Source organism: Balearica regulorum, chromosome 1, assembly GCF_011004875.1.
Source record: "Balearica regulorum gibbericeps isolate bBalReg1 chromosome 1, bBalReg1.pri, whole genome shotgun sequence".
Taxonomy (NCBI): Eukaryota; Metazoa; Chordata; class Aves; order Gruiformes; family Gruidae; genus Balearica; species Balearica regulorum.
This window is the reverse complement of record NC_046184.1, coordinates 33,658,896-33,684,591: the sequence shown is the minus strand read 5'-3', so window position 1 is coordinate 33,684,591 and position 25,696 is coordinate 33,658,896. Positions and strand designations below refer to the sequence as shown.

Sequence of the window (25,696 nt, the reverse complement as noted above, 5' to 3'; positions counted from 1 at the left end):
TCTGGGAGCTGTTGTTGAACTGCAAAATCTAGGGTAGAAACTTTGATGGAACTAAGGTGCTAAGCTTCCAGTACAGGTTGGTGAAGAGAAGGTAACAGTGAGAGTGGAAAGGGTTGGGAAATGTAACATCTTAATTAGGAAGACAGAGCTCTTGAATGGACCTGGATGGACTTGAGGATATGAAGCTTTGGTAACTGTAGATGGAGAAATGGACAGTCTAGGCTGGAAGAAGGGAAACAGACCCTCTAATGCTCTGGCATAAGCTCATGAGGAGATGGGATTAGGTTGGGACCAAAAAAATACTCAGGAGAGTGGTTGGGGAAGGGAGACCTGTGAGATGAAAAGTCTAGTTTCGGCATGGATTAGGGCTGGACACATGGTGAAGCTATAATGTGGGGGAAATTAGTAAGAAATATGATGTGTTCATTCAGGAAATGAAACGGGAAGATCCCAGGACTGGTGTGTGCTGCTGAAGACTGGAGATGCAGATTTGGAGCAGGAAAACTGGAGGACCTAGAGCAGACCTGGGCTATGGGCTGAAGCAGTAAGTAGGATTTGAGCTCTGGAGTAAGCATCTGGAGGATGGGAGTTACCTGGCTGGGGTGGGATTTTGCAATGAGGTAGGAACTGTGGGACAGTAGAAACAATAGGTAGCTTGGTGGGGTGAACCAAGCTCTGTGATGCAGCGAGAGAAGCATAGGTCCATGGACCAGTCCAGTAGCAGGGCAGCAATAACAAGGATTCTGGCAGTGAGGAAGGGACAAGAAAGGGACAGAGCGAACACACACATACATGTCCTAAGCCCCTGTACAATCTTCTTCTCTTTTACTGCTGGAAACAATGACAGCCCCAGGCCTGTCTAGATGGGGATGTGCAATAAATCTGTCCTTCCCTAAAAATCAAGCAGAGGCTGTTATGGCAATAGCAATTCATCCTGACTTACTGAGAGGAGGGGCTTAATGATAAAAGATATCTCCCTTTCAGTTTGACATCTGATCTCTGAAGAGCTGCCATTGCATATGGAATATTACCAAAACCTTGGAATAAAAACAATACTTGCAAAATAGACTTGTGATTTTAGAAGGTCCAGATTAATGGAGAGGAAAAGCACAGCTGGGAATCTAGACTTCTGTAAAATAGGTAATTCCAACCTTTCTAAAACAGGTAAGAGAAAGATTTATTAAGTATTAATTGCACCTGTATTCTCCAAAGCAATATAATTTGCCTATTTAGCTATTACGCACTGATTGATACCTACACATACGTATAAATTTCATATTTTTTAAAGTACTTTTTCACAAATAGTGTCTTCAGCAGGCAAATTCTCACACCTTAACTATCCTTCTACTGTAGCTTACGTTTGCCATATAGGACTTCATTTAAGTACATGAACATTGTTTTTTAATGAAAGAAATAGTAGCTTAATCACAATATAGATTGAGTCATTAAGAAGGGAATTGGATATTAGCACAATCTACTTACCTAATTGCATACAAATACTGCTGTATATTACTTATTGTTCCCATCGTACTAGTATGTGTAATATGCTAGATGCAGTTGAACTAAAATATGTGAAATGTTCCACTTAACACTCACATTGCATTATATCCTTTCATATCAATTCAGCTGAACTTAAAAAGGGAATGCATGAGATGATTACCTAACAGGTGAAATGTTAAAGTAAAAATTGCAAATAATGATTGATATTTTTATAACAAAACCTACAACTCATGTAAAATGCTTTATTAATTTGATGAGCCAAAAGGGTACGCTTTGAGAGTAACAGAAATATATTGGTGTATGAATAGTCAGAAATGTGGAAAACCTATTTGGTAACTGGAATAGATTTGTACTAGATTCAAATACAGTTGCAAACAGGCAAACAAAATTCTGAGTAATCCCAGGAAATAAACGAGTTGATGTAAAATCAGGACTTCTACTATGAAGAATAAGAAGAAAAACAGAGCAAGGGGCAGAGAGAGTAGATAAGGAATAAAATTACATAAAATAAACTGCTAACTCAGCTTAATCTTTTTTTTTTTTTTTTTTACTTCAGGCCAAATTAATCTCTTATTATGTCCCTGTTAAAATGTCAAAACACCCACAGGTATGACAGGGAAGAATATGGTTCCTAGAATATGGTTCCTATTTACACATACAAAATTAGATATTTTTTAAATAAACATGCTAAATCTAATGGAACTTTGCATATACAAGTTAAAAGCCGTATGAATGACTACCAGTGATAAACTGTGAGCTACAATTCACTATATATACAAATCAAGATTCTCTTCAGTGACACAATGTTTCTTAGCTCTAAAAGAAGTTTTCTCAAAAAGTTGTTTTTTACTGAAACAAGGTCTTCTATCTACTCCAAGTGATACACATGGAAGTGGAGACTTCAGGATTTAGGGCTCTGCAACAAACCAGGCAGTAAATCAGGTCATCACTGAAACCCTCTTGACTTTCTATAACAGTGTGCACATGCTGCTGGGGACAGAGGAGCTTGTAGATAGTAATTGTCAGAGAGTCACAGATCTTTCAAGTATTTCTTTCAAGTCCAGAGACAACCCAATAAGCAGATACAAAAACTGAATCAATCAAACAGATCACTTTTTTAAAAATTAAAACTTTTCTAGTATCTTTAGATCCACAGCCCATAAGATGGTTGGATTCATTAGACTGCTGCTTACAAGAGAAACATAAAATTCTTACCCATTAATTTAGCATGCTTTCTTGTCTTGATTATGAGTGATGGAGCCCATAATCTTCAACTCTTTCCTGGGCAAATGTGTAGTATTCTAATATTAAGCCCTTAATCAAATCAGAGGTATTCCTTTAATTTTGGATGCCCCTCATGTGATTGCTTTTTTTGTCCATTCAGTGTTCATGGCCATCTCCATCAATGGCTGAAACTGTTCAGCTGAAAAATTAATCTCAGTAAATTGGAAGTATTTTTTAGCCTTGAAAGCCCAATTCTACTTTCAACAAAGTCTGGCAAGTCAGTTCTTAGTCAGCACTAACACCATATGCAACTCCTCATCTGTCACAGTATAATGTCATGGTGCTGTTGCTCATCCTGTCACTAAGATGTGTGTATGTGTGTTGGCTGCCTTTAAGAATACATGGACTTAGCAGTGAACACAGCAATGTTCAGAAACAGTTTTCTTAAACTACAGATGCAAAATTTTGAACTGTGAAGATGATCTAGTCACATCCTGTAGCTTGAGTAAGACAGTAGACAGAAAAATTGCTGTTGTCTGATATAAAAAACATGTCACTTCTGAAGATTATTACAGCACGTACACAGATGTACTGGACATCAGGGTAGCTCCAGCAGCCTCAGGATATGGCAGGGCATGCTGACTATGTCTACTCACATGCAGTGAAACTGGATTCTGATTGTAGAAGTCTTCAAACCTTTCTGATGGAAGACCAGGAGTTCTGGTTATAGCACTAAGCTGGGGGTCAAACCCCTTGTGTTCTGCTCTTGCGTATTATGTTACCTCAGGAAAGGTTCTTTTTATGTCTGCACCCGTCTGAATCTAGTCTTGGTTACGGCCTCTAAGCTCTACTATAACACAAAGAATTAATAGGAGACGGTAAGAATATTTTAGAAATTCCAAATATAAATCCCAAGGTAGACACATGGGAAATGCCTATGCAAACGTATTTTCTAATGACTCCCTCAGCTCCAGATGCACCTTGCCCAGCTGTGCAGTTCCAGCCTCTGGCCACATAACTAACTTCATGTAGCTCAACTCTGGGTGCAGTCCAGTGAACTGAAGGTGATGAAGGCAACAGGGGATTTATTAGTTCAGGTCTGTAATTGCCCTAATACAGGTACGAGGCTACACATCGAGGCTTTATCCAGCCAACTTACAGCAAAGTGGAGCAGGTGGCACAACTGTCTGCCTCCCTCCATTTAGACCTACCTGTGGTCCTTTTCCAGGAGCTTGATGAGATCAGGAACTTGATATTACAATTCCCTCATGCAGCTATGGCTGTGATGTTTGTAGCCAGTTTAGGGCTTATTTATACTGCCAACACAACCTGGAATCAAGTGCTTAGTGCCTTCATTTGTATTTATTGAAAAAGAAGGCAGAGAGGTAGGAAATATAATTTAACTGAAATCACACATGACCTCTAACCATGATGATTTTAGGAAAATATAACTTACTTATACATATTCAAAGCCCTTTTAATTGAACACACTATAAGAGTTAATCAACTGTATTGTACCTGTTAGAGTGGCTACCATTTAAAGAATTTACAAGGACATCTTATGAACTTCAGCTGAAGAAAAAATTACACTAAGTTTGATTTCACAAAGGCTATGGAGAAAAGCAGGGAAAGAGTACAGCTACCCCAGGTTAAAGTACAGTGCTTCAATACTAAGCAAAATACATTTTGAGAGCAAACATTCCCCACCTGTGAAATACACTGGGAGTAGAACAGATGGCTTTCTATCCATATTCACTTTCTGGAAAGTCATTTGACTGCTTCTGTTGCTGAGCTTCTAGAGAAACAACTTTCCTTCTTAATTTCATTCCATGCAGATTGAACTGGCTTTTTGTCAGTTCACTGTCTGGGTGAAGCATAAATTTTCAAAGCACAATAATGCAGTATTTGTTTAGCAGGTCTTCACTGTAGCTCATGTTTGTTGTATTCTGACCTATGTCTTTGGAAAAGTCATTTTGCATTAAGGTAGACATGAAAGCAAAATGTTAGGTTTGAGAAAAAAACCCACTACTATCAACTTAATGGTTGAAGCTGTTTGAAAGTTTTCAAGGAATCAATAATATTTTCAAAAGGTCCTTCCATTCCAAGTGTGCTTCGTACTCAGTAAAAATTGATCCTGTCATCCTATCAAGCATTGTAGTGGACTCTGATCTATAAATGGCTACTTGGATGACCCTCATAGAAAGCTCCTACTTGGACAGACATACTGCAATAGAAACATGACATACTGCAATTGGTGACAGCTCATTCTAGCAGAATATTCCAGTCTTTATTTTATTTTTATTAGGAGTACAAAATCATTGGGATTAAACATAAGACTTTACAAGCATAAAAACCTTGCTTTGAAAAACACACTGCAGATCTACATTCCAGATATTCCCTAAGGTGCATTGATAGATACAAACTGGGCCACAGATTGAGACAAAATGATTTCTCTCTAACTCTACCATAAGCACAATGTTTTGGCCTGAGACATTCATTTACAGAAGTATGTTTAAAAAAAAAAAAAAAATGTAGTTTGTTCAGCACTTTAGATGGAAAGGTTGGTGTGGCCATCAGCACAAGCAGGATTTGCTTTGATGTTGTCTTCTGGATCTCTGTCACAGCCCTCTGCACGGCTGCCCATGTTACTCCTGCCCCGAGGCCCAGGAGGGTTACCCAAGGCAGTATGGATGCAAGGATGGAATGAGCACGGGCAACTACTGTCCTCTCCTCTGCTTCTTCCAAAGCCAGACACAGATACCTTAGTGGCCAAGGGGATGCTGCTGTTACCGAGGGTGCACGCTTTTTTTCTCTGATCTATTGTACACTACACTAAATACTAAAGTTTTGGACAAAAATTCATGAAGATCTGCCTGTGCTGGTGTTGCTATAGAGTAAGCTTTAAGTGTTACCTACTTGGAATTTACATTTCTTTCAGATAAAGGAGAGCTTGTACATCACAGCATATTCTGAGTTCTTTTGACAGTTCAGACATACTGGATTTAACATAAAAGTTTTGAATTTTAAATTCAATACATCTAATTCAGTTTTTATTTTAAAAGCTGTTGGTCTCTCTTTTCCCTTTAGGCATACTCCATGGAAAGACGATGAATGGTACATGCACTATTTTAGTTTGCAACAGAAATCCTAAGCTGGAGTGGTACTGTTACTTGCTGATTCTGCTTTGCCTTTTCACTTTACTAGCAGGATTTCTCGGCAATGTACTTGCACTACGACATTATGTGTACTGCATGAAGACATGGACTACTAACACTATATTTCTGTTTAATTTGGCACTGTGTGACTTTAGTTGGACTCTCATGGCACCTTTTTCAGTATATTACAGTCTCCAGAAGTTAGCTGTCTATTCCAGTGAAGCATTTTATCAGATCATAAGACTATTTTTTAGTATTAATATCTATGGAAGTGTTTATTTCCTGACACTCATCAGTTTTGACAGATATGTAGGTGCTGTCCATCCTATCACTTCATTAACATGGTGGGACAAAGGAAAGGCCATGTTTTGTACCATCGCAGTATGGATCTTCATAGTGATCGCATCGATGCCGGAGATCTACTACACAGTTGCAGCTGGAAGGCAACATGACAACACAGATTTCCTGGATGTCACTGAAGGACCTTTACAGTTTGCAGTGCCATTCACACTCTCCAAGATTGTATTGAGATTCCTAATTCCAGTCACAGTCATCTTCACATGCTATATGTTGACTCTCAAAGCATTACTACAACTCAGTAAACGTCAGCAAAGAAAGAACAGACTTGTTAGACCTCTGCTACTGATTTCAGCCACTATGACTGTATTTGCTGTTTCTTTCATACCTTATCACGTTATGATGATGGTGATACTCATTTATAGAATTAATTGTCAATCATCCTGTGGGAACATGAGCACGTTAAGTGCCATTTATAAAGTCACAGAGATCATCTGCAGTACCAATAGCTGCCTTGACCCAATCATTTTTACGGTAGCAAATAAGACATTCTATCAAACAATTAAAACTATAAAATGTCATCTCAAATGCCAGTGCTGCTGTTGCCTGACAGGAAGGGTAAGGGACATTACTCTGTCCCCAAGAACAATGACTTAAACATCAGTTTACAAAGACATGCATCTCTCTCTGCCCATTTGGCTTTGTGTCATCAGATCCATTTAAAATTTGGTCTCCTGTATTGTATAGCAATCTCTTGAGTAAGCAAGAATACACAGCAGTGCAGAGTAAAACTTAATGTGTACGTCAACTAGAAAAGAAACACTGGCAACTCCTAGCTTTACAGAATTGGCGTTTTAAATATACTTGGCATAAATATACCTTAGTTTACTGTGAAATAGCACTACTTACCTGTATGTACATGCAACATGGCATGAACAATGAAGAAAAGCTCTAAGTAGCTACTTTAATTCTTGGCCAGAAAAATACAGTAAGATTAAGAACGCGCAGTGCTGAGGAGCCTTCTTATAGTTTCTGTTAATTATTTTTTCATCTGTTTGTAAGTGCTGCTCTGATTGGACTGTGTGATTAATAACAATCACGATGCTTACAGCTCAACTTCTCGAGCATTTGCAGAGAGGTTTTCTACAAGTACTTCATTTTAATTCTGCTTGCACTAGAGTTCCACTGACACTGCCAGTGGAACCTCATTAACCTGGGTAAGTGCAGCACATTTCCAAAAACAAACGAACAAAAAATAAATAGTGAGATAAAGTCCCTGAGGACAGTCAGAGCCACAGTGAATCTGCTCATGAAGCAAACGAGCATGGATTGAAGAGCTTTGTTAAGTCTTGCCCCAGGCAGCAGGGGTTCCAAATCGATCGGCAGGGTTAGGGTTAGGGACCCATCGGCAGGGCACACCAGTGTCCCCCAAACCCCGGGCAATTACACCATACAGGGTAGTGTATGGTTCTCCCATGAACTCTGAACTCATCAATAGGGAGAAGCGTGCACAGGAAAAGTTCTGAAATACAGAGGTGGCTGAGCTGCAAGAAGAGTAAGAGATGCTGCTACACAGGGGTGCTTCTTCTCCTGTTCATTTAGGATCTTAGCATCACAGTTTCTGGACAGTGTAACGTAATTAATCTACAGTGCCTTTTAATCAATAAAACAGCCCAATATATAGTCATCAGAACATCCACCTTCAAGAGCCATTAAATATATGTTCTTTCAGCTCATAGTATAAGCAAAATGATCATGTTCCATAATCAACCACCTGCTGACCTGTTTTCTTGCCAAGTCCCACATGCTACCTTGTTAATTATAAAAGTCCATGTATGAGTGAGCACATTAACTTTATTTTCAGAAGTTACTAATGACAAAGTACATTTTAGTAGACTTTGTACAGTATCTTAACTCTCTGATTTCCAGAGCTTTAATATAATTTTGTCCTCACATGTCTCTATGTGAAAATAATTCTATTCTACAATGGTATTAAATCTCTCTCGATGTATCTTTCAATTGCATTGAGTAAATACATATGTATATATAATATCTAGAATAATGGGTTTTCAATTGTCTATAACTGTGACATGAAATGAAGAACAAGGTCCTGATAATCTGAAACTCTTTACACGTGTTTGGAAGTACTAGAAAACTCACAGGATCTCATAGCAAAATTGCATACCTATATTCTGTGCAGGAGAGTTATGTACACTCCTCATTGTAAGTGCTGGTTTTTTGCTTTGATAATTTCTTAATCTTTCAATTTCTCTTATTTTAAAAGAAAAATAGTCACTTTTTTTTTTTTTTTTTTTTTTTTTTTTTACACATGAATTGTCTATTGGAAACACGACAGGGTTATTAACAATTCATTGGCTTCCTTAAGACAGAGAGCTTTTTAATCCATGAATGGGCACCCATCAGCAATTACCTACTATAATATACGCTTACATCTCAGACTGATACAGAAACAACGTCAACGCCAATTAGCGACAAAGGTGCTCTCAGCATGAAAAAAGATAGAACAGGAGAGATTAGTGTGAAGCTCTGGGCTGAATGAGTTTATTGCTCCCACCAGATTGTACCCAAGATTGTAAACAGCAAGCTATTTCCAAAATCAAACACTTGCCATTTTTATCTTTCAATCTATCTTTAAAGGTACAGATACACCGTTTCTTTCGCCCTTCTCCACCTCAGTACTGCTTTTCAGCAAGTTAATTTGTCTGCAATCAGGCTGGGGAAAATTCAATGTGAAATCAAAATACACTTTTCTAGACACAAAATTAAACATGAAAACTCACGACAGTCCTGGGCTAGAAAAAATAACTTCACACCTCTGGGAAGCAGAGATTCTCAGGTTGTACCTGCCAGGACTTCGAATATGTGAGCTTCTTCAGGAGAGACAACAAGGACTTACGTCAGCAGCTTCTCTAAATTTTCTAGAGATTTTTAATAGCGAAATAGTTGCTTTTCTGTCCAGACAGATCATTTTATTCTCAATGCATATCTACTGTATCTACCATATAGACGTTAATGTTACTATTATGTATTAAGCAAGTATCATTAGAAATATCTTTTGTTGTTAATGAAGAAAGAAGCATTTAACTCAGAAGAAATTATGAAAAACATTAGCAAAGTCACTTCCTGATTTTGCAAAAATTGCAATTGTTTCCTCTTGAAGTCCTACCTTTATAACACCTATAAATGCAGCTTGTGCTCACAAGTACTCAAAGTTGGCAAGAATAAAACAAAAAATGTCAATTAAAGATTGGATCGAAAACCTCCAGTGAGCTCAAGACAAATACAATAATTAAAAAGCTTCACAGATAATCCTTCCACAACTCCTATGCAATGCCTTTTGCAAGAAGCATTAATGCAGATAGCAGAGATTCTCAAGCAAAGTCTAGAGTTTCTCTGCCCAGTGTTTCAGTGTGTAAAAAGAAAAAATAAGCCAACAGTAAGGAAATGCTTTCATGTGAGACCCTGACTCAAAATAAAGCTAGGGAGAAATCTCATTCTGGTCAGGTAATCAGAATATAAAATGCATTTAACTGAACAGGAATGACCTTTATATTCTCGGTGTGACTGAACTATGCAGTACGCTCACATAGAAAGATGCAAAATAAGACACCTTTTACTTTCTGTCAGCATCACCCTACCAAAGAGCTGCATGGTCCAGGGCACACACGATGGAGCAACACCAGCAACTGCCATCACGGGCCCGGGAGAGTATCATGGAGTGCCCACTGCACTGTGCCACTGGCCAGGGAAGCAGAACAGCTGGGACCTGCTTTTCCAGGGGAGGATCCACATGTCAGCCAACTCAGAAGACAAAAATTGCCACAAAATAGTAGGTATCAAGACAATACTGATTTCTGTTGCATATCCTTTGATCCTCCCTGACCCCCAAGAATATGAGCAAGAGATACGGGCAGCACGGATGGTAGCCCTCCTCTGAACTCTTTGCTGGGGGCAAGCAGGAGCAAGCTGGAGATGCCTCTAGTTCACTTCGTAGGACTGAGTAAGGTGGGTGTCCTAGCTCCGCAGTTTGCTGTTCTGGGATCCCCTGCAGAACAAGCAACAAACTGTTTAGACTCTGAAAGTCTAATAAAATCCGTTTTTTCCGCATTGCTCCTTTTTGTGTCCCACTGGAAGAAAAATATGGAATAAACTGTGTTACAAAAGTAAATCCTTGCCTCCATGTCTGTTCCTGTAGCTGGGTGCCATCCTACATGGTTTACACAATCCTATAAAGCTCATTAATTTTCTGTCAATAAGGCCATCTATAACAGAAGTCCCAAGGTATCTGCACACATAAGAGGAAAGGGAAGGAAAAGCAAAAAAAAAACCTTAAGCTTCTGAAAAGATAATTCCCAATCAACCCCAAATAATGAACTGAAGAAAAAAAAAAAGATGGGGGACATTCCTACAAAAAGTATCTGTGCCACAGTGCCTCTGTCCTCTGTTCTCCTGGCCTGGGCATCTCGCACAACATGCCTTGTGCTGGGCTGAGTCCAAAGACACTGGGCAATCTTTAAAAATCATCTTCAGGACACAAAACTAATGAAAAATCCTCCCCTCTCTAACCCTCAGCTATTCATGTTCCTCATGATACTCAGCTGTGAATACACCCTAGTAGCTGACAAGGCTTCTAGGCATTTGTTTGTCTGTTCATAAGTGATTCTATAATCAATTAAACACACTTTTTTTACAGCATTTTTGTTCAACTATGCTGAACTAACGCTAATGTTGTCCTGACTGAAATCAAAGGTTTTCTACAAAATAAGAGTTAAAAGGCACAAGACATCTGTTCATATTTACTCAGTCATATTTTTATTTGGAAATACATACTCCTAAAATGTTTTATTATAATATGCTCCAGATGATAGAATGACATAAACAAATAAATTAAATAACTTTATTCCATTTTGCTACAATAAGTGAACAATAAACTAAACAGCTAAGAGCTAAAGCCAACATCTACTATGGAAAGTGTGTTGCAATACTGGTTTCTCACAGATCTTTCTTTGGATTAAATCTGATGACATGGTATCCAATTAAATGCTCAACTGAAATAATGAGTTTGAACACATTATTGAATGTTGTAATAATGTATTAACCTATAAAACTGACTGCAAGGTATGGGTAGCTTTCATGTACCATATCTAGATCTTTGTAATATATTCGATGAATACAAAATAGACTATGGCCTGAAAGATTTGACTGTTTATGTATGTGCTCAGCTGTGGTCAGAGAAACAACTTTCTCATTTGCTACTGTAAATTCAGCATTGTTTTGTAAGCAAAAAATTGTTAAAACAAAAACCTTATAGCTGAAGAGGTAAATTTTGCTACAAATGTCCCAAATCGGCTTTCTAAGGAAAGCCATCTTCATGCATCCACTGTTCTCCATTTGTAATACTTTTATCTCACAGATAACCTGCAATTCTCACACTTATTAAGAGATAAGCTTACCTTTTTTAAATAAAAGGTTCCCAAAAGTTAGGTTTTGTCTTCAATATACATAAATTAATGTTTTCTGCTATCAAAGTTTTCCTTTTCTGCGCCTCAGAAACTCCTCACTTGGCAAAAAGCTATGACAAACAGTACCACAAAGCAGTTAAAATACTTCACCTGTGTACACTGCTTTCATCGGTGGAAGCCAAAGCTCTTAGGCAGAAGGAAGAATATGCCTAGACTGATTCTACAGCTGGAGGAACCACGGCAGAGGCAGGTCATGTGGCTAAGTCCACCATCCACCTTGCAGGGATACGTAGCTTCTCTGCCCCTGTCTCAGAGAAACGTTTGAGTCTCAGGGCTGCCAAGTCTCCCCACGCTGTGCCTGGAGCCCACAGACATAGGAGACGGTGTGCTGGCCCCTGTGCAGGGACCTACCACCTCTATAGCTCCCCCAAGCTCTCTTTCAGGTCTTCTCCCAACTTAGCACTTGCCAGCTCAATTCCTTCCTCTTCACATGACTCAGCATAGATGGGGCTTCCTCTGGCTGGGAAAGGTGAACCCTAATCAGGGAGCACTGCAGTCCTCAGCTTTTGCAGTCTAAGGTAAAATGCAGCGTAATGTCACAAACCATAATAGTCAAGGTCTCAGTTACTGACCTAGCTAGGAAAGTGATGTCCTCACAAGGTACATCATGTACTCAGGCAATGGGACCCTAGGATCTCCGGTTTCCCACCAGTCCAGCCAATACCAGTTGGAAGACCGACATTAGTAGCCAGACATCCTTCCATTTGGGTTCTTGAGCAGCATGTCTCACCTGGTTTTGGTGGTCTCAAGGGCCTGGTCTGAACTAGAAACTGCAGGCGAGCAAATGCAGGTGAAACGTATAGCACTCTGCCTTCCTCTGCAATGCCACATAGTCTCTAAAGATTGCTTGCCATTTCTCAAAGAAAAAAAGCATAGAAATACAAATGCTTATAAGGAAGCACATTCACCTTTTAATACAAAAACAAGAACAGGAAGATGGACTTTTGCTGCTTCAAGGAAAGGGCTGACATTTTCTTTTCTTAATGGATTACCTAAAGGCAACCGAGAGCAGGGTGGTAACGGTCAGTGCCACCTCCTCCACCGAATGTGGCAGGGGGTTCATCAAGGCACCACATCTCCCTCTTTGATTTACATTAATGTCATTACTATTACCTAGATGCAATACCTTGAGCTGCTGATGTGAAAAAGCTGTAAAACGCAGATAATACAGGAAGACTTAAAGCTGTGCCAGAATTACAGTGCGTAGGCAGGCTTAATTCTCAATTTTTTCTGCATCTGTCAATTGCCATTATACGGATCTAACATATAATTTTAATTATAGACTTTACTCTTACTGATGTTATTACTTCAGGTTTAGACAATTGTGCTGATGCAGTTAAAAGGAAACCTGTAAAAATAGATATTGATTTCCTATAATGTTTTAGAACATTTTTTAGTAGGGAACCAACTGAAAACCCTGCGTTAGCAATAGAAAATGTTAACGTATTTGTTTTTGAGGTGTAGATTTTTTAATTCTATGAGACTGTATTGCAGGTTATAAAATGATCGTGAAAAAAATTTTCTTTCTTTAGATGTCCTCACTGCATAACAAACGAAAAGTTGGTTAGAAGGCATGCAAGTATTAATTATATTTTTTGCACTCTTTATCTTTTAAGAATTTTTAGCATTTTTAAGAAACTTGCTTTTTTAACTGCCAGATCTATAAAAGTAATTTAATGATTCTCCTCCTTTTTTTAATTTTAGAGCTACAATGTTTCATCATCTTACATGTAGTGCCTACAGAAACGACATTTTCCTTCTTTGAATTCACTGGAAGCCAAATTTCACAGTAGGTAAAAGAAACATAACAGCATTTATATCCCATATAATGCTGATGCTGAACTCTGAAGGGTAGTACTGTAATCTCTGTTTCTCAAATGCCAGTTTAGTGATACTCTGCAATGACTTGTCAAAATTATTATTTTTTTTTCTCCTGAAACAGCACTGAAGCTGATTCACAAGCTTATTTTTAACAATAAATAGAGTTGCTTACAATCCATCTACCACACAGTCTTTTAAAATAAACATTTATAAAGCATTTTTGAGTCAGAAAACAAAGCAAATTTTGTCATTATCCATCTAGGAGCAGCTACAGGTTTACAAATGGTCATTCCAGTAAGTGGTCCAAAATGCAGTATTGTGGCACAGTAAATTGCAAATCTGACTGTAGTATAAACATATAAAAATATAAACATAGCTGGATATGTTTATATGTAAATATATGTTTCATATAATTAAAAAATAGCAAATATGCATAATACACCTTCAGCCTGATTTGAATGAGCAACGCCCCTTTCTATCAAACACATGAAGTGGAGGTTGACAGAAAACAGCCACCCCACAACTAACCCCAGCGCTGAACTGGAACTCAAAAGAGATTTAGATTTGACCACGAGCTGTGACAGAGATTTTCTACGTGACCAAGGCAAGCAATGCTGTCTCTGGGACTCAGTGCAGGGAATGTAAGGGTCGCTACTCAGCGTGCATGCTGAGCCATCCAAGACTGGCAGAGAGCAAGAGAGAAAAGAGATTTACATTTCCTCGAGGCAAAAAATTAGTCACTTGGTCAGTCAAATACAGGAGATAGCAGGTGTTCTAACAAAAGGCATTTGTGTCTCAAAGGAAGTGAAACAATGCTCATTTTAATTAAAAAAAAATGAGCTAGACTCTCTCCTGGTCAAGAACTGAGTACATTTGTTTGTCTAGACCTGCTACGTGGATGACTGCTCCCATGCAAGGGGTTGCCTCTCTCTACTTCTAATTAGAGGCAGAAATTATGCAGAAAAAAAGAAACCCTGACCAGAGACAGCTCTCTGATTTAATCTCAGTATGTACAGATTAAGCATGGGGTTTGTTTTATTTCTTGTCTTCAATAAATATTTGCAATTATGCTGTCTGTTTTGGACACTGACTAAATCTTACAGTGCACAGGCAGGAACCACGGGGGTTACAGAGCGTGTTTGCGTTTCCAATGCAGAAGACAAGTGGAGAATTGATGTTGTGGACCCAAGAGGGTGTATATTCCAGTGACAAGCAAGACGGCTTTCTAGCCTACAATGAAATACGGGGGTACGCACTCAGACCTGAGCGTTTTCAGACTTGGTGGAAACTATTGCTTCCTAAGCTATATACCCAGCTAAGCTGTTCTCAACTAGCATCTGTATATGCATCTGGACAGACAATTGTCTGAGCACCAAAAAGGGATACAATCAGTTAATAAAATCCTACATCAGTATTAGTATGTGCTGGAGGCTGCACAGATCTTACACAGGAAAGCTGATGATTACCCTACCAGACTCAGAAGAGCCTTAGGGTTAGGCAGTCGTACTTCTAACAAATGCCTGTGTGGCACTTGCAATAGTTTGCAGAATATTGTGCCCACTGTTACAGAAGCAGTTGACAAAACCCCAACTCCATTAACTCTGCCCAGGTTGTTCCCAGCTGTCTTACCACCCCTTCACCCTCATACCATGGGATGGAGGATGCAAAAATACTAGCTATTTCAACAAATCTACTTTGTAATGAACCAAAACAAGTGATATGGAATGAGCTTTCACTAGTTAAAAGGTTTGCAAGACCTATTTCAACTTTGGGCTGAGGTTACCAGATGCTGAAAAATTTCTTCAGGATAAAAAGGTCAACTTCCCTACTTTGATAACACAGGATTATGTTTACGGAATTAAAAAGCAGAACTATAGTTATGTCTTCTTTTAACCACCTGCACTTTAACCACTGCGGACTTTTTGTATTTGACATTTTTTCATGCAGTTGTAAAATTCAGAGGAATCTCATGAAAATCTAAGTATGAATATCTGTTTCATACAGATAGCTTCCATTAATGCACAAATCTCCTGCAATGACATAATATCTAGCATTGCTTATTAATCCTAATTTGCCTTTCTAGAAATAGCACATCATTCATTTGTATTATGTACACTATGTAACAGTGTCCAAAAAGGATTATTTACTACATACAAATTGAAAGAGTAGAAATCCACAATATCAGCTAAACCACCATAGCCACTGCATTTAGTAGTAACTCTGGAAAAAATGAATTTTAAATCATTTGATACTTTGTTATTTGCACAAGTAACCATGGCAAATACTATGTTGAGAAATATATCTTTACTAGAAATACACTGGATAAACTGTGTTAACAATCAGTGAAACTTTGGAAAAAATTACAGTTCCATAGCAAATTTCCTTCAGCGCTAAATCAGACATATAATGAACCTAAATTTTTAATTACTAAAAACAGCCGAAGTGTGAGTAGATTCCCCACTAGAACACATAAAAATACTATTTCACGGTAAGTGCATAAAAAGCTAGTAAGCTAATAGGTTGGCAGGGTAATAGAAAATTGTTTTAATTTTTTCAAATATATGCTTTCTCTACTCAAGTTTGTTTTTTCCTTTGTTTTTAAATGAATTATCAATTTAATCATAAAAACAGTGTACAGAAATACTCATTACTATTCTTCATCTAGCATATTTACATCTTATTTAGAGAAAATAACTCAGTTTAAGTAGCTGCCATATTCATTCAGTACCACTAGAAGGTGCTCCTCTGTTGAAAGATAATTATTTCTGTCTGAATTGCTTCTCAAAGCTAATTTTCCTCTGATAACTGTGCTTCTGGCCAGCTGTTTACACAGACTGTAATTGCCACAACCGCCCCTGTTATACAACAGCAGGACCTCATGTGCCATAACCATTACCACAGCATGAGAATAACAGATCTGTTATCACTCATTTTCTTGATAAATCTGAATCCCAGCTGAGCAGGACTCCAGTTAGTTTTGCTGGAAGATGAGGCACTGAAACCATGGTGGAGCTGACGCACTGTAAAGAGCCACAGTTTCTGTAAGGTTAGGAATCACAGAATCACAGAATCATTTAGGTTGGGAAAGACCGTTCAGGTCATCGAGTCCAACCATAAACCTAACACTGCCAAGTCCACCAAAACCCCTTCTGGAGTAACTTAGGGCAGAATGCATCCCTAGAGGGACATTTGCACGCTTGTCTGAAGTCTGAAGGCCGGAGAGTCCCACATAAAAAGAAGCTTTATGACAACCATACAAACATAAGCATATGATCTACACCAATTCCAAACCAACTATCAGGACATCAAACCACATCTGGAAATTCAAGGATCAATAATTCATATTTCATACACAACCTTATATGAGACTCAACCAAGTTAAGATTTAGTTTGACACCCAGACAGGCATTCTGATAACCTCTGGGTACACACAGACTGCCTCTGTAAGCTCTTCACATATACAATAAAAACCTTAACTGAGAGCTGAAATTACTGCAGTTTTTCTAAAAAAAAAAAACTTCAGCCTGTGCAATGTCTGAAAAGTTTTATGTCATCTGGGATTGGGTAAGATTTTGGTGAGAATAGGGAAAGAAAAGGGGAAATGAGGACGGACTGATGAGCTAAGGTGAGATTCTGACTCTTTTAGCTGTAAACTTTGGACAAAGTCTGAAAGTGACCACTAATGAATGCGATGCCTGGGCAAACTTTGAGAGCCTGGATTTCATCAACTCTTTTAGCTTAGACAACAGTCACTAGAAAGGCCATTTTCACTGAGAGATGGTAAGGGAAGAAAGTCACCATGCAGTTCAAACAGTTTAAACTACTAAAACCCATTAAGGTCAGTCGCCAGGGAGAAGCTTCCTGCTGGTGAGGAGACATGCACGTGGCCTTTCCCAAATTTCAGTATCACAAGGGAAGGAAGCGCAGTCTAACTCTCCACTGCAGCACTTTGCACAGCCTGTTGCAAGAGGCAAACTAATTAAGCTTAGAGGCTACTCAAATAGAGTTTGATTCACCCGACGGGTCTCAATGATCAAAATTGAAATAATCAAAGGAGAAAGGTGCTGGTGAACTGTTTGGGAAGAAAGCCTTTTCTGTCCACCTCTATATGTTAATATGACAAAATGCCATCTGATACTACTACAGAAAAGCATTCCAGCTCTACAGGTGCATCTGTCCAACTTTTAGATAGATGATAACTTATACAGTTCAGGATCTAAGAGAAAGAGAAATAATAAAGACATGTCAATGATGCAGCTTTCAGGTCCAGAATGCTTTATGTGCAGCATCTTAATCTTCAAATAGCCAAAAAAAGAGCTCTCCATCTTGAGACATTAGTCTCTTAACAAGAAACAGGCACAGCAAAGAGTACATGGCACTTGTTTCCTTGAGGTTATGAGGCACTTTCTCAGTTTTGCTGCTGAACATTTCCAGCTCTTTCAGAGGATGATTCTTTTCATCTGAGTAAGGAATTCAAACCTCTTCAATAGAGTCAAAAATGTCTTCACTCATTTTGTAACAGTTATTTTAGGAATATCTTGTTAGCCTACATTCAAAACATCTTGTATGTATTGAAAAATAACTATAAATTCTGTTTTGAGGCATTTACAATGGTCACAAAATACCCACTGAGACTCCTTGAGAGGTCTGCTTATAAAGGGGTTCAATTTCAAATAATATGAATTAATCAGTCACAAAATGAGTAGTGCCTTTATAGCGCCAGAGACACCTAAATGACACTGACATATTTAGGAATACATACGCTCTTCCATCTCTGAGGAAGCGGTCTTTGAAGGACTTCATCTTTCTGTAATACGTCACACCCAGGAAATGGCTAGAACAGGCTTAACCTGCTTCCCTCCACAAGACGAGTGAGACCACTTTATGGCATGTCTCTTGAGGGATAACGTTTGTAACTATAAACATGAAAAAGAGGTATTGAACATATATGTCATGAAGATAACATGAGAATTCCTACTCTCGATTTTTGTCTTGTAATGTAATTATATCAGGTGTCAATCTGACTCCCAGGGCACTACTGTGGTGGCGCAGCCCCCCCGCCCCGGGCCACTTTGTGATCCCAACATTGTGTTCTTGTCTTGGTTACAGGTGTAGTAAGTTGGGACGACCTCGCACTTTCTTCTCTTGGTTACAAGAGCAGTGGGTTGGGATGGTCAGGCGCTCCCTAACCACACCTGGAAGTCCTGCTGCCTGGATCATAGCCCAGTCAGGAAGGTACCAGAATTACCTGACAAGAATTATGGCACAAATGGAGACAAACAAACCCCAAAAGCCTGACCAAAGTCAATCATTTCACAATCCTGTAAATGGTGATCCTTTGTGAGACTCTTTGAGCTCTCTGGGATCGCAGTGGACTGTGACCCACTATCTCCTCCTGAGCAGGGACACCTCTCACGGTAGATTTCATGAGGATTCAAAGATCGTCTGCCGACAGATGCTAATAAAGGAAAAGGGTTCAAAGATCGTTCGCTGACGAACACCAACAAAGGAAAAAGTGAGTAATTCACTACAATTTGCAGAGAGAGAAAAATCTTGATCATAGGTTAACCTCCATGTCTGTATCTGTGTGTGTGTGTAGTTATGTATGTGGTTTGATTTAGAAAACTGTCATAAGTCTCGCGTGAACCTTGCCATCTTCAAATCTTTAACTAAGTTGTAACTTTTTAACAGATTTTTTTAATTGGCTGATAGTTGAGTGTAAGTAGATATCATACAATCTAATGTTGTGATTTCCCATAATAGTGTTAATAAATCTTAAATAGCTGCTACCTCAAAATTTTGTAAAATCTACTTGCGACAAGTTGGTGCAGTCGATAGGATCCTAAATCGGGATTTGTGCTAAATTGGCATAGTCAGCAGGATGGCAAGTAGTATCACTGATTACTCACAAAAGCATGGAAAAAGTCCGAGTCCCAAATTCTCAGAAGAATGGGCTTGTGATAAACTGGCATTATCAGAAAGCTGTGAAAGAACAACTAAAGGTGGCTAGAGGAAATATTAAAAATAGTAAAGGAAAAGGAATTCATTGTAAGATATTAGGCACTTGCCTAGAAGCCTCCTGTCAGGATAGGAAAAAGTGTAATAGAGACAAGATCTGAGAAAGGAAATACAAGGCAGGAAGGCAGCTGAGTTATTACTGTTCCTGCAAATTGAACAGTTACAGAAGCAGCTGCAGGAAGAAAAGGAGAAAACACAAAAGTTGGAAGAAAAAATTGAGATGATGCTCATGCAGGCCCCGCATCTCACTAAGCCCATGCAAATTAGGAAACTAATAGTGTTCCCAGAGGATTGGGATGGTAGCATTTGGGGTGATCCTGATGACTGTGATGAGGGAAAGGATGACCCCTTGTTCCCCTCAGATTCCTCTCAATATGAGGCTAGACCCATCATTAAAGCAGGAAACATTCTAATTCCAGTTGGTCCTTAACAACACCTGGTGAAATTTCCAATAGATACAGGAGCACAGATTTCAATACTAACACAAGAGAACGCCGAGAAGCTGGGTGTACGACCCAGACCGCAAAGAGTTAAAGTCACCGGAGTAAACAGAGCAAGTGTTATTTGCCAAACCACGAACGTCAATTTAAGGCTCCCAGGCAAGAAGTGCATGTAATCTACTCGCTTTGCAGTTAAAGATCACAATGAAAATACTTTGGGTTTCAATGTTTTGAACAGCTGAACCTGGGGCTTGCCGGACAGCAGCGTGTGGTTCAAATGTTGACCTTAACCCTGATAGAAATCAGGAGGCTACAGCGCATGTTCTCCCTGGCTCAAAGTTTACTAATGTCCCACAAAACCTGATTTCTGCTGCGGCACAAAGTGGAATTTCTGCAGTCACAGCTGATTTGGAAAAATTACAATTATGTCCAGAATCCACTCCCCATGTAACTCACCTGTCTGGCCAGTTCAGAAACCAGATGGGAGGTGGCATTTACCACTTGGTTATGGGTGCCTGGATGCTAATACAGCCCCGCTGCACAGCCATGGATGGCAATGCTAGATGTGAAAGAGATGTTCTTTATGTTCCCCTTACAGGAAAAGGATAAAGAGAAATTTGCTTTTACTTGGGAAGGTGTACAATATACCTTTAACAGACTCCCCAGGGACAAAAACATTCACCTATGATTGCTCATGCTGCACTTGCCAAACTTTTACAGTCTCACTCCCTCAAGATGTGAAACTGTACCAATATATACATGATATTCTGACTGGAAAAAACTCTTCCAAAAAAAAGTGGGGGAAGCGGTAACAGCAGTGTGGCAGGCACTACACAAAGCAGAAGTTGGAAGTTCCACCTGAAAAATGTCAGGGATCAAGTAGAGAAGTAATATTTTTAGGTACTTGGTGGATGCAGGTAGTGCAGCAATTCCACCAGACACCTGAAGTAAAATAGAAGAATTGCAGATGTCCCAATCCAGGAAAGAATTACAACAATTTATGGGCACTCTAGGGTACTGGAGAAAACATGTACCTGGATTTTCTGTCATTGCTTGCCCACTCGCTTTTATGCAAGGGAAAACCATGGAAATGGAACCCGGAACATGAAAAGGCAGTCAAAAACCCTAATACAAGAATTAAAAACCTATCAGTCACTGGGGCCTGTTCACCCCCACGACCCTATTACAGCAGAATGGGGTTTTGCTGAACACCGCACTTACTGTAAGCTATTCTAAACTGGCCCTGAGGGACCGAAGAGACCTTTATTATTCAGCTGAACCGCATTTAAAGACAGAACAAAGATACTCCAAATGGGAAAAAGGACTTTTGTCCTTAGTCCAAGCAGTTAAACAAGTTGCGAAAATACAGCAGGAACAACCTGTTCAGACTAAAGGGCCATTTAATCTCTTAGAAACAATCCTAAAAGGAACTGCTCCCCCCCGAAGGAACTGCACAGCAAGCCACCACCAGGCATGGCATGCTTACCTGCTGGGAGTAGCAGATGAAATGCCATTGACTGAAGGACATACAAAAATTTCCAAATTAGAAATGCCTATAAACACCGACCCATTAGCACTGCAACAGCCATTTAAACCTTCACCTATTCAAGATGCACCTCCCCTCACTGAGAAAGCACTGACTGAAGACTTACGGTTTACTGACGCCTCAGCAAAGAGAATAAACAGCAGATGGTGGTATAATGCCGCCGCATTAGAAATTACCACCAGCAAACAAGTAATAGAAGAAGGTGAAGGCAGTGCACAAGTAGGAGAATTAAGGGCAGTTGCTCTAGCAGCACAAAATGGATCAAATGTCATCCATGTCGACTCCTATGCCATATGGGCAGGTGCCACCCAATGGCTCTGTCAATGGGAAGCCCTAAATTGGGAAGTAAATAAATCCCCAGTTTGGAGGACTGAAGATTGGCAACTATTACTAGTCAAAGCTAGAAAAACACCATTTAAGATGGGATAGGTGAAAGCTCACGCCAAGGACAATAAACCAGCCATAAACTGGAATCAGCAAGTAGGTGAATTAGCTGAATTACAGAAATAAAAACAGGAGATACACCAGATCCAGAATGGTACCGACTGGGGGAATGGTTACATCAGAAATTAGGCCACACAGGCTGAGAAGCACTTCATTTTGCAACCCAAAGCAGCGGTTGGCCTCTAAACAGAAAAACATGTGAAGCTATCCTTACAGAATGCCACCAATATAAATTGAAATTGCAAGCAGATCATCCTGCTAAAGCACCACCTCTACATATCAATGAAGGGAAAACTTTATGGTCTATGCGGCAAATTGATTATGTCGAATCATTCCAACCTTCCACAGGATATTAATATATCCTCACAGGAGTGGAAGTAGCATCCGGCTTGCTTATGGTGACTGCCAAAAGGTCGATGGATGAAACACAGTGTGAGGGCTGTCATCTTGGTTCTCAAGTCTGCCTACTCCTGATGTCATCCAAAGTGATAATGGCTCACACTTCTCATATAAGGAAGTGCAAGAATGGGCAAAGCAGGAATAAATGCAATGAGTATTTCATACCCCCTACTATTCTCAATCAAACAGGATGGTAGAAAGAGCTAATGGCTTATTGAAAAAGAGCCTTAAACCACACAAGGCCCAGTGGGATACTCAACTTTCCAAAGTACTTCATCAATTGAATAATTGGCATGGGCCCACGGGGAGCCCTGTGAGCCGAGCATTCTTTGCAAAAACTGAGCTTAGCGCTCCTTACTGGGAAAAGAGAATATCCAACAATATCACAACCAGGACAGCCTGTGATTGTCAATCTATCACCCATCCGTATTGTGGCCCTGACTCTAAACCTTGTGGCCGACTTGCCTGGGAAGCTACTGACAGCAGTGGTGCAAAACACGGAATTGCTGCATGATGTTCTTCCTTTCTTCTAACGGGATAACCTGTCTGGAAAACCCCACCAAGACCAGTCTATTTCACCTTTTTGTCTTGCAGTCTCCTCCCAGATGAAAATAAGATACATCATCCTACTGCTGTTGAAGATTTCGATAATACTTGCTTCTCCACAAAAGCCCACCTGTCTCAACTTAATCGCCAATCAAGAAATCAGCCCCAGTTGTGTTAATACATAAGCCACCTGCCTTGTCATTAACAGACAATAACATAAATGTGGCTTGTGAAACCCAACCACCTGTTAATAAGGGATATATATATGTTATGATTATTCACAATAACTCTTCTACGCCATATAGAAAATGCTGTAACATACGTTACTGTTCAATACAGGACGTAGTGAAGGGACATTATGATGTTGAAATACTGTGCAGATGGAACATTCTAAAAGGATGCAGCATAATACTAGGAACAATATCCCTCAGAATTACTAAACCTATCACAACAACATCAGTTCCTGTTTTGAATACTCCCTCAGTTTTACTAAAGAGTCCTACTGAAGAAACCCTAGAGTGACCACAGTCTCAAGCTCATGTTAAATATACCAGGACCATGGAACACTCTCTGGTAAGGGAAATCTAAATCTTTCCACCATGGTCATGCATGGAACTAAAGCATACTTAGAGAATGAGTGGAGCTGGTGTATTTTACCTTAGCATAACCTGGTTTTGCAGTTTGCCTCTGGGCTTGCCATAGCATGGGACTATCATTTAAATTTAAAATAGACTTTACTGAGCCCAGCACAACAACATCCACCACTCCTCACTTAACATCAGCCCTGATTGTAAAGAATAAAACAACTCTATCCCCGCTAATTTTTAAAAATTGGACCCTATGCTGCCAAATATACAGGCCAGCAACAAGTGCTGTTTAATCCGTCCTGGTCCCTCAAACAAGTGGAACTATCGATGCAGGTTAATATTTCTGCAGTTAAACCTACCTGCTCACCATTCCTGAATACATCATATGCAGGATGGTTAGCACGGTTGCACAGGCGAACCCTCACCTCTCCAAAACGACCAAGGAGAGATGTGACTGGCATCCTGGGAACAGGGCTAGGAATATCACACACCATGAAGGCTTAAGTTTTAGCGAACAAAATAAGCTCAGCAACAAATAATTTACACAAATTAGAACGTCCATTACAATCTTTATTGGCATTGGGAACTAATCAATGGCTCTTATCTATTACCCCATGGGAAAGAATTAATGAGAAAGACCACCAACTAATTGTAAATGCACTAGGTGCAACCCAAATTAATGTCTCTCTTGCTCTTAGCTGTATTTAGGCTCAACTGTGGGTAAAATCTACTACGGCAGCGATTGCATGAGGTGGTGAAGGGGGCACCTTACCCACTGAAATTTGAATGGTAATCTGGGACAATGCAACTAAATTTGAAAGAAAATCCCAATCCTGGTGGTGCCTAGTTGATTTCACTTACAGCCCCACCGACAGTACAGCCACAGCTTGTGTTTTGACAATACACAATGCTTCGGTATACACCATATATTCAATCATTGCACTGAGATTAAATCACCATGGAACTGTACCCTATATATTAGAACACAGAACATGGGCCCAACAAAATGGAGAGAAATGGCAAACTGTCAATATTGATGCAAATGTTGTATGAGAACAACAGGGATTTATTTTGCCCCATCCCTGGAAGTGTTCAAGGCCAGGTTGGATGGGGCTTTGGGCAACCTGGTCTAGTGGAGGGTGTCCCTGCCCATGGTAGGGGGAGTGGAACTAGATGATCTTTAAAGTCCCTTCCAACCCAAACCATTGTGTGATTCTATGATTCTATTTGTGAAAGTAATGCTGTTAATATCTTAACGCTGAACAAACAGTTTGTCATTTTGAAATACATCCTGATGAAACCCCTGTACTAGTATACATTGGAAATCGATGTATTTGTGTGAGAACCCTTTGTGATTACAGATACATATAATCATTCAAATATCTGCCACTGTAATTTTATCAGAATTGTGGGATGCAACTTTAACTATTCAGCTCCTGTCACAACTCACCAATTCCTACATTCTAACTATACATTATATCAAGATTTATTGCCTACCCCTACTGGAATGAAACTCACATTGGTGAGAAAATTGTTGCAACATAATGACCTGAATCAATTGCTAACGGGAATTCAAAACAATGGACAAATAACCGTGATAATCATCCATCACAATACAGAGGAAATACACCGTGTCCTAGAAAAAGTGAAGAAAGATTGGGAACATCACTGGTGAGAAAGTTTGGATGGTCTCCAACAGCAACTGGAACACTGAACCTGATGCTGCACCCCATCGTGATACTGTTACCTCTTGTTATACTATGCTTGTTGTTGAATATTATTCTATATATCAAAGTTTGGAAAATTACTAAAGTTCATAGACTCATACAATTGTTTGGGTTGGAAAGGACCAATTGTTTTGTAATTGGAATGTGGCATTGTCTATTTATAGGCACAGAGGCAAGAGGTGACCACACCACCACTTTGTGGAGAGAGAGATTGACTTTGGTCACACGGTGGAATGTGGTGGTGCAACACCCCCCAGGACACTTTGTGATCCCAAAATTGTGTTCTTGTCTTGGCTACAAGTGCAGTGATTTGGGACAAACAGGCACTCCCTGAATGTACTTGGAACTCCAGCCACCTGGATCATAGCCCAGTCTGGAAGGTACCAGAATTACCTGACAAGAATTATGGCACAAATGGAAAAAAACCCAACACTGACCAAAGTCAATCA

At 39.5% G+C, this 25,696-nt stretch overlaps 2 protein-coding genes across 2 annotated transcripts in view; one reads left to right on the top strand and one right to left on the bottom strand.

Annotated features, from left to right (window-relative positions):
- Positions 1-25,696, bottom strand: part of TMEM117 (transmembrane protein 117) — a 232,029-nt gene that overhangs the window by 193,932 nt on the left and 12,401 nt on the right. The gene's annotated exons all lie outside the window — the stretch shown is intronic.
- LOC142600045 (P2Y purinoceptor 1-like) lies at positions 1,095-6,833 on the top strand. Its single transcript, XM_075742850.1, has 2 exons — positions 1,095-1,164; positions 5,812-6,833. Exons 1-2 carry the CDS (start codon positions 1,095-1,097, stop codon positions 6,831-6,833), a joined length of 1,092 nt encoding a protein of 363 aa, XP_075598965.1.

Excerpts from the sequence above, each read along its gene's own strand:
- LOC142600045 (XM_075742850.1), top strand. The coding sequence starts at position 1,095 with ATGGAGAGGAAAAGCACAGCTGGGAATCTAGACTTCTGTAAAATAGGT. Across the intron at positions 1,165-5,811 it reads TTCCAACCTTTCTAAAACAG|GCATACTCCATGGAAAGACG; the intron begins GTAAGAGAAAGA and ends TTTTCCCTTTAG.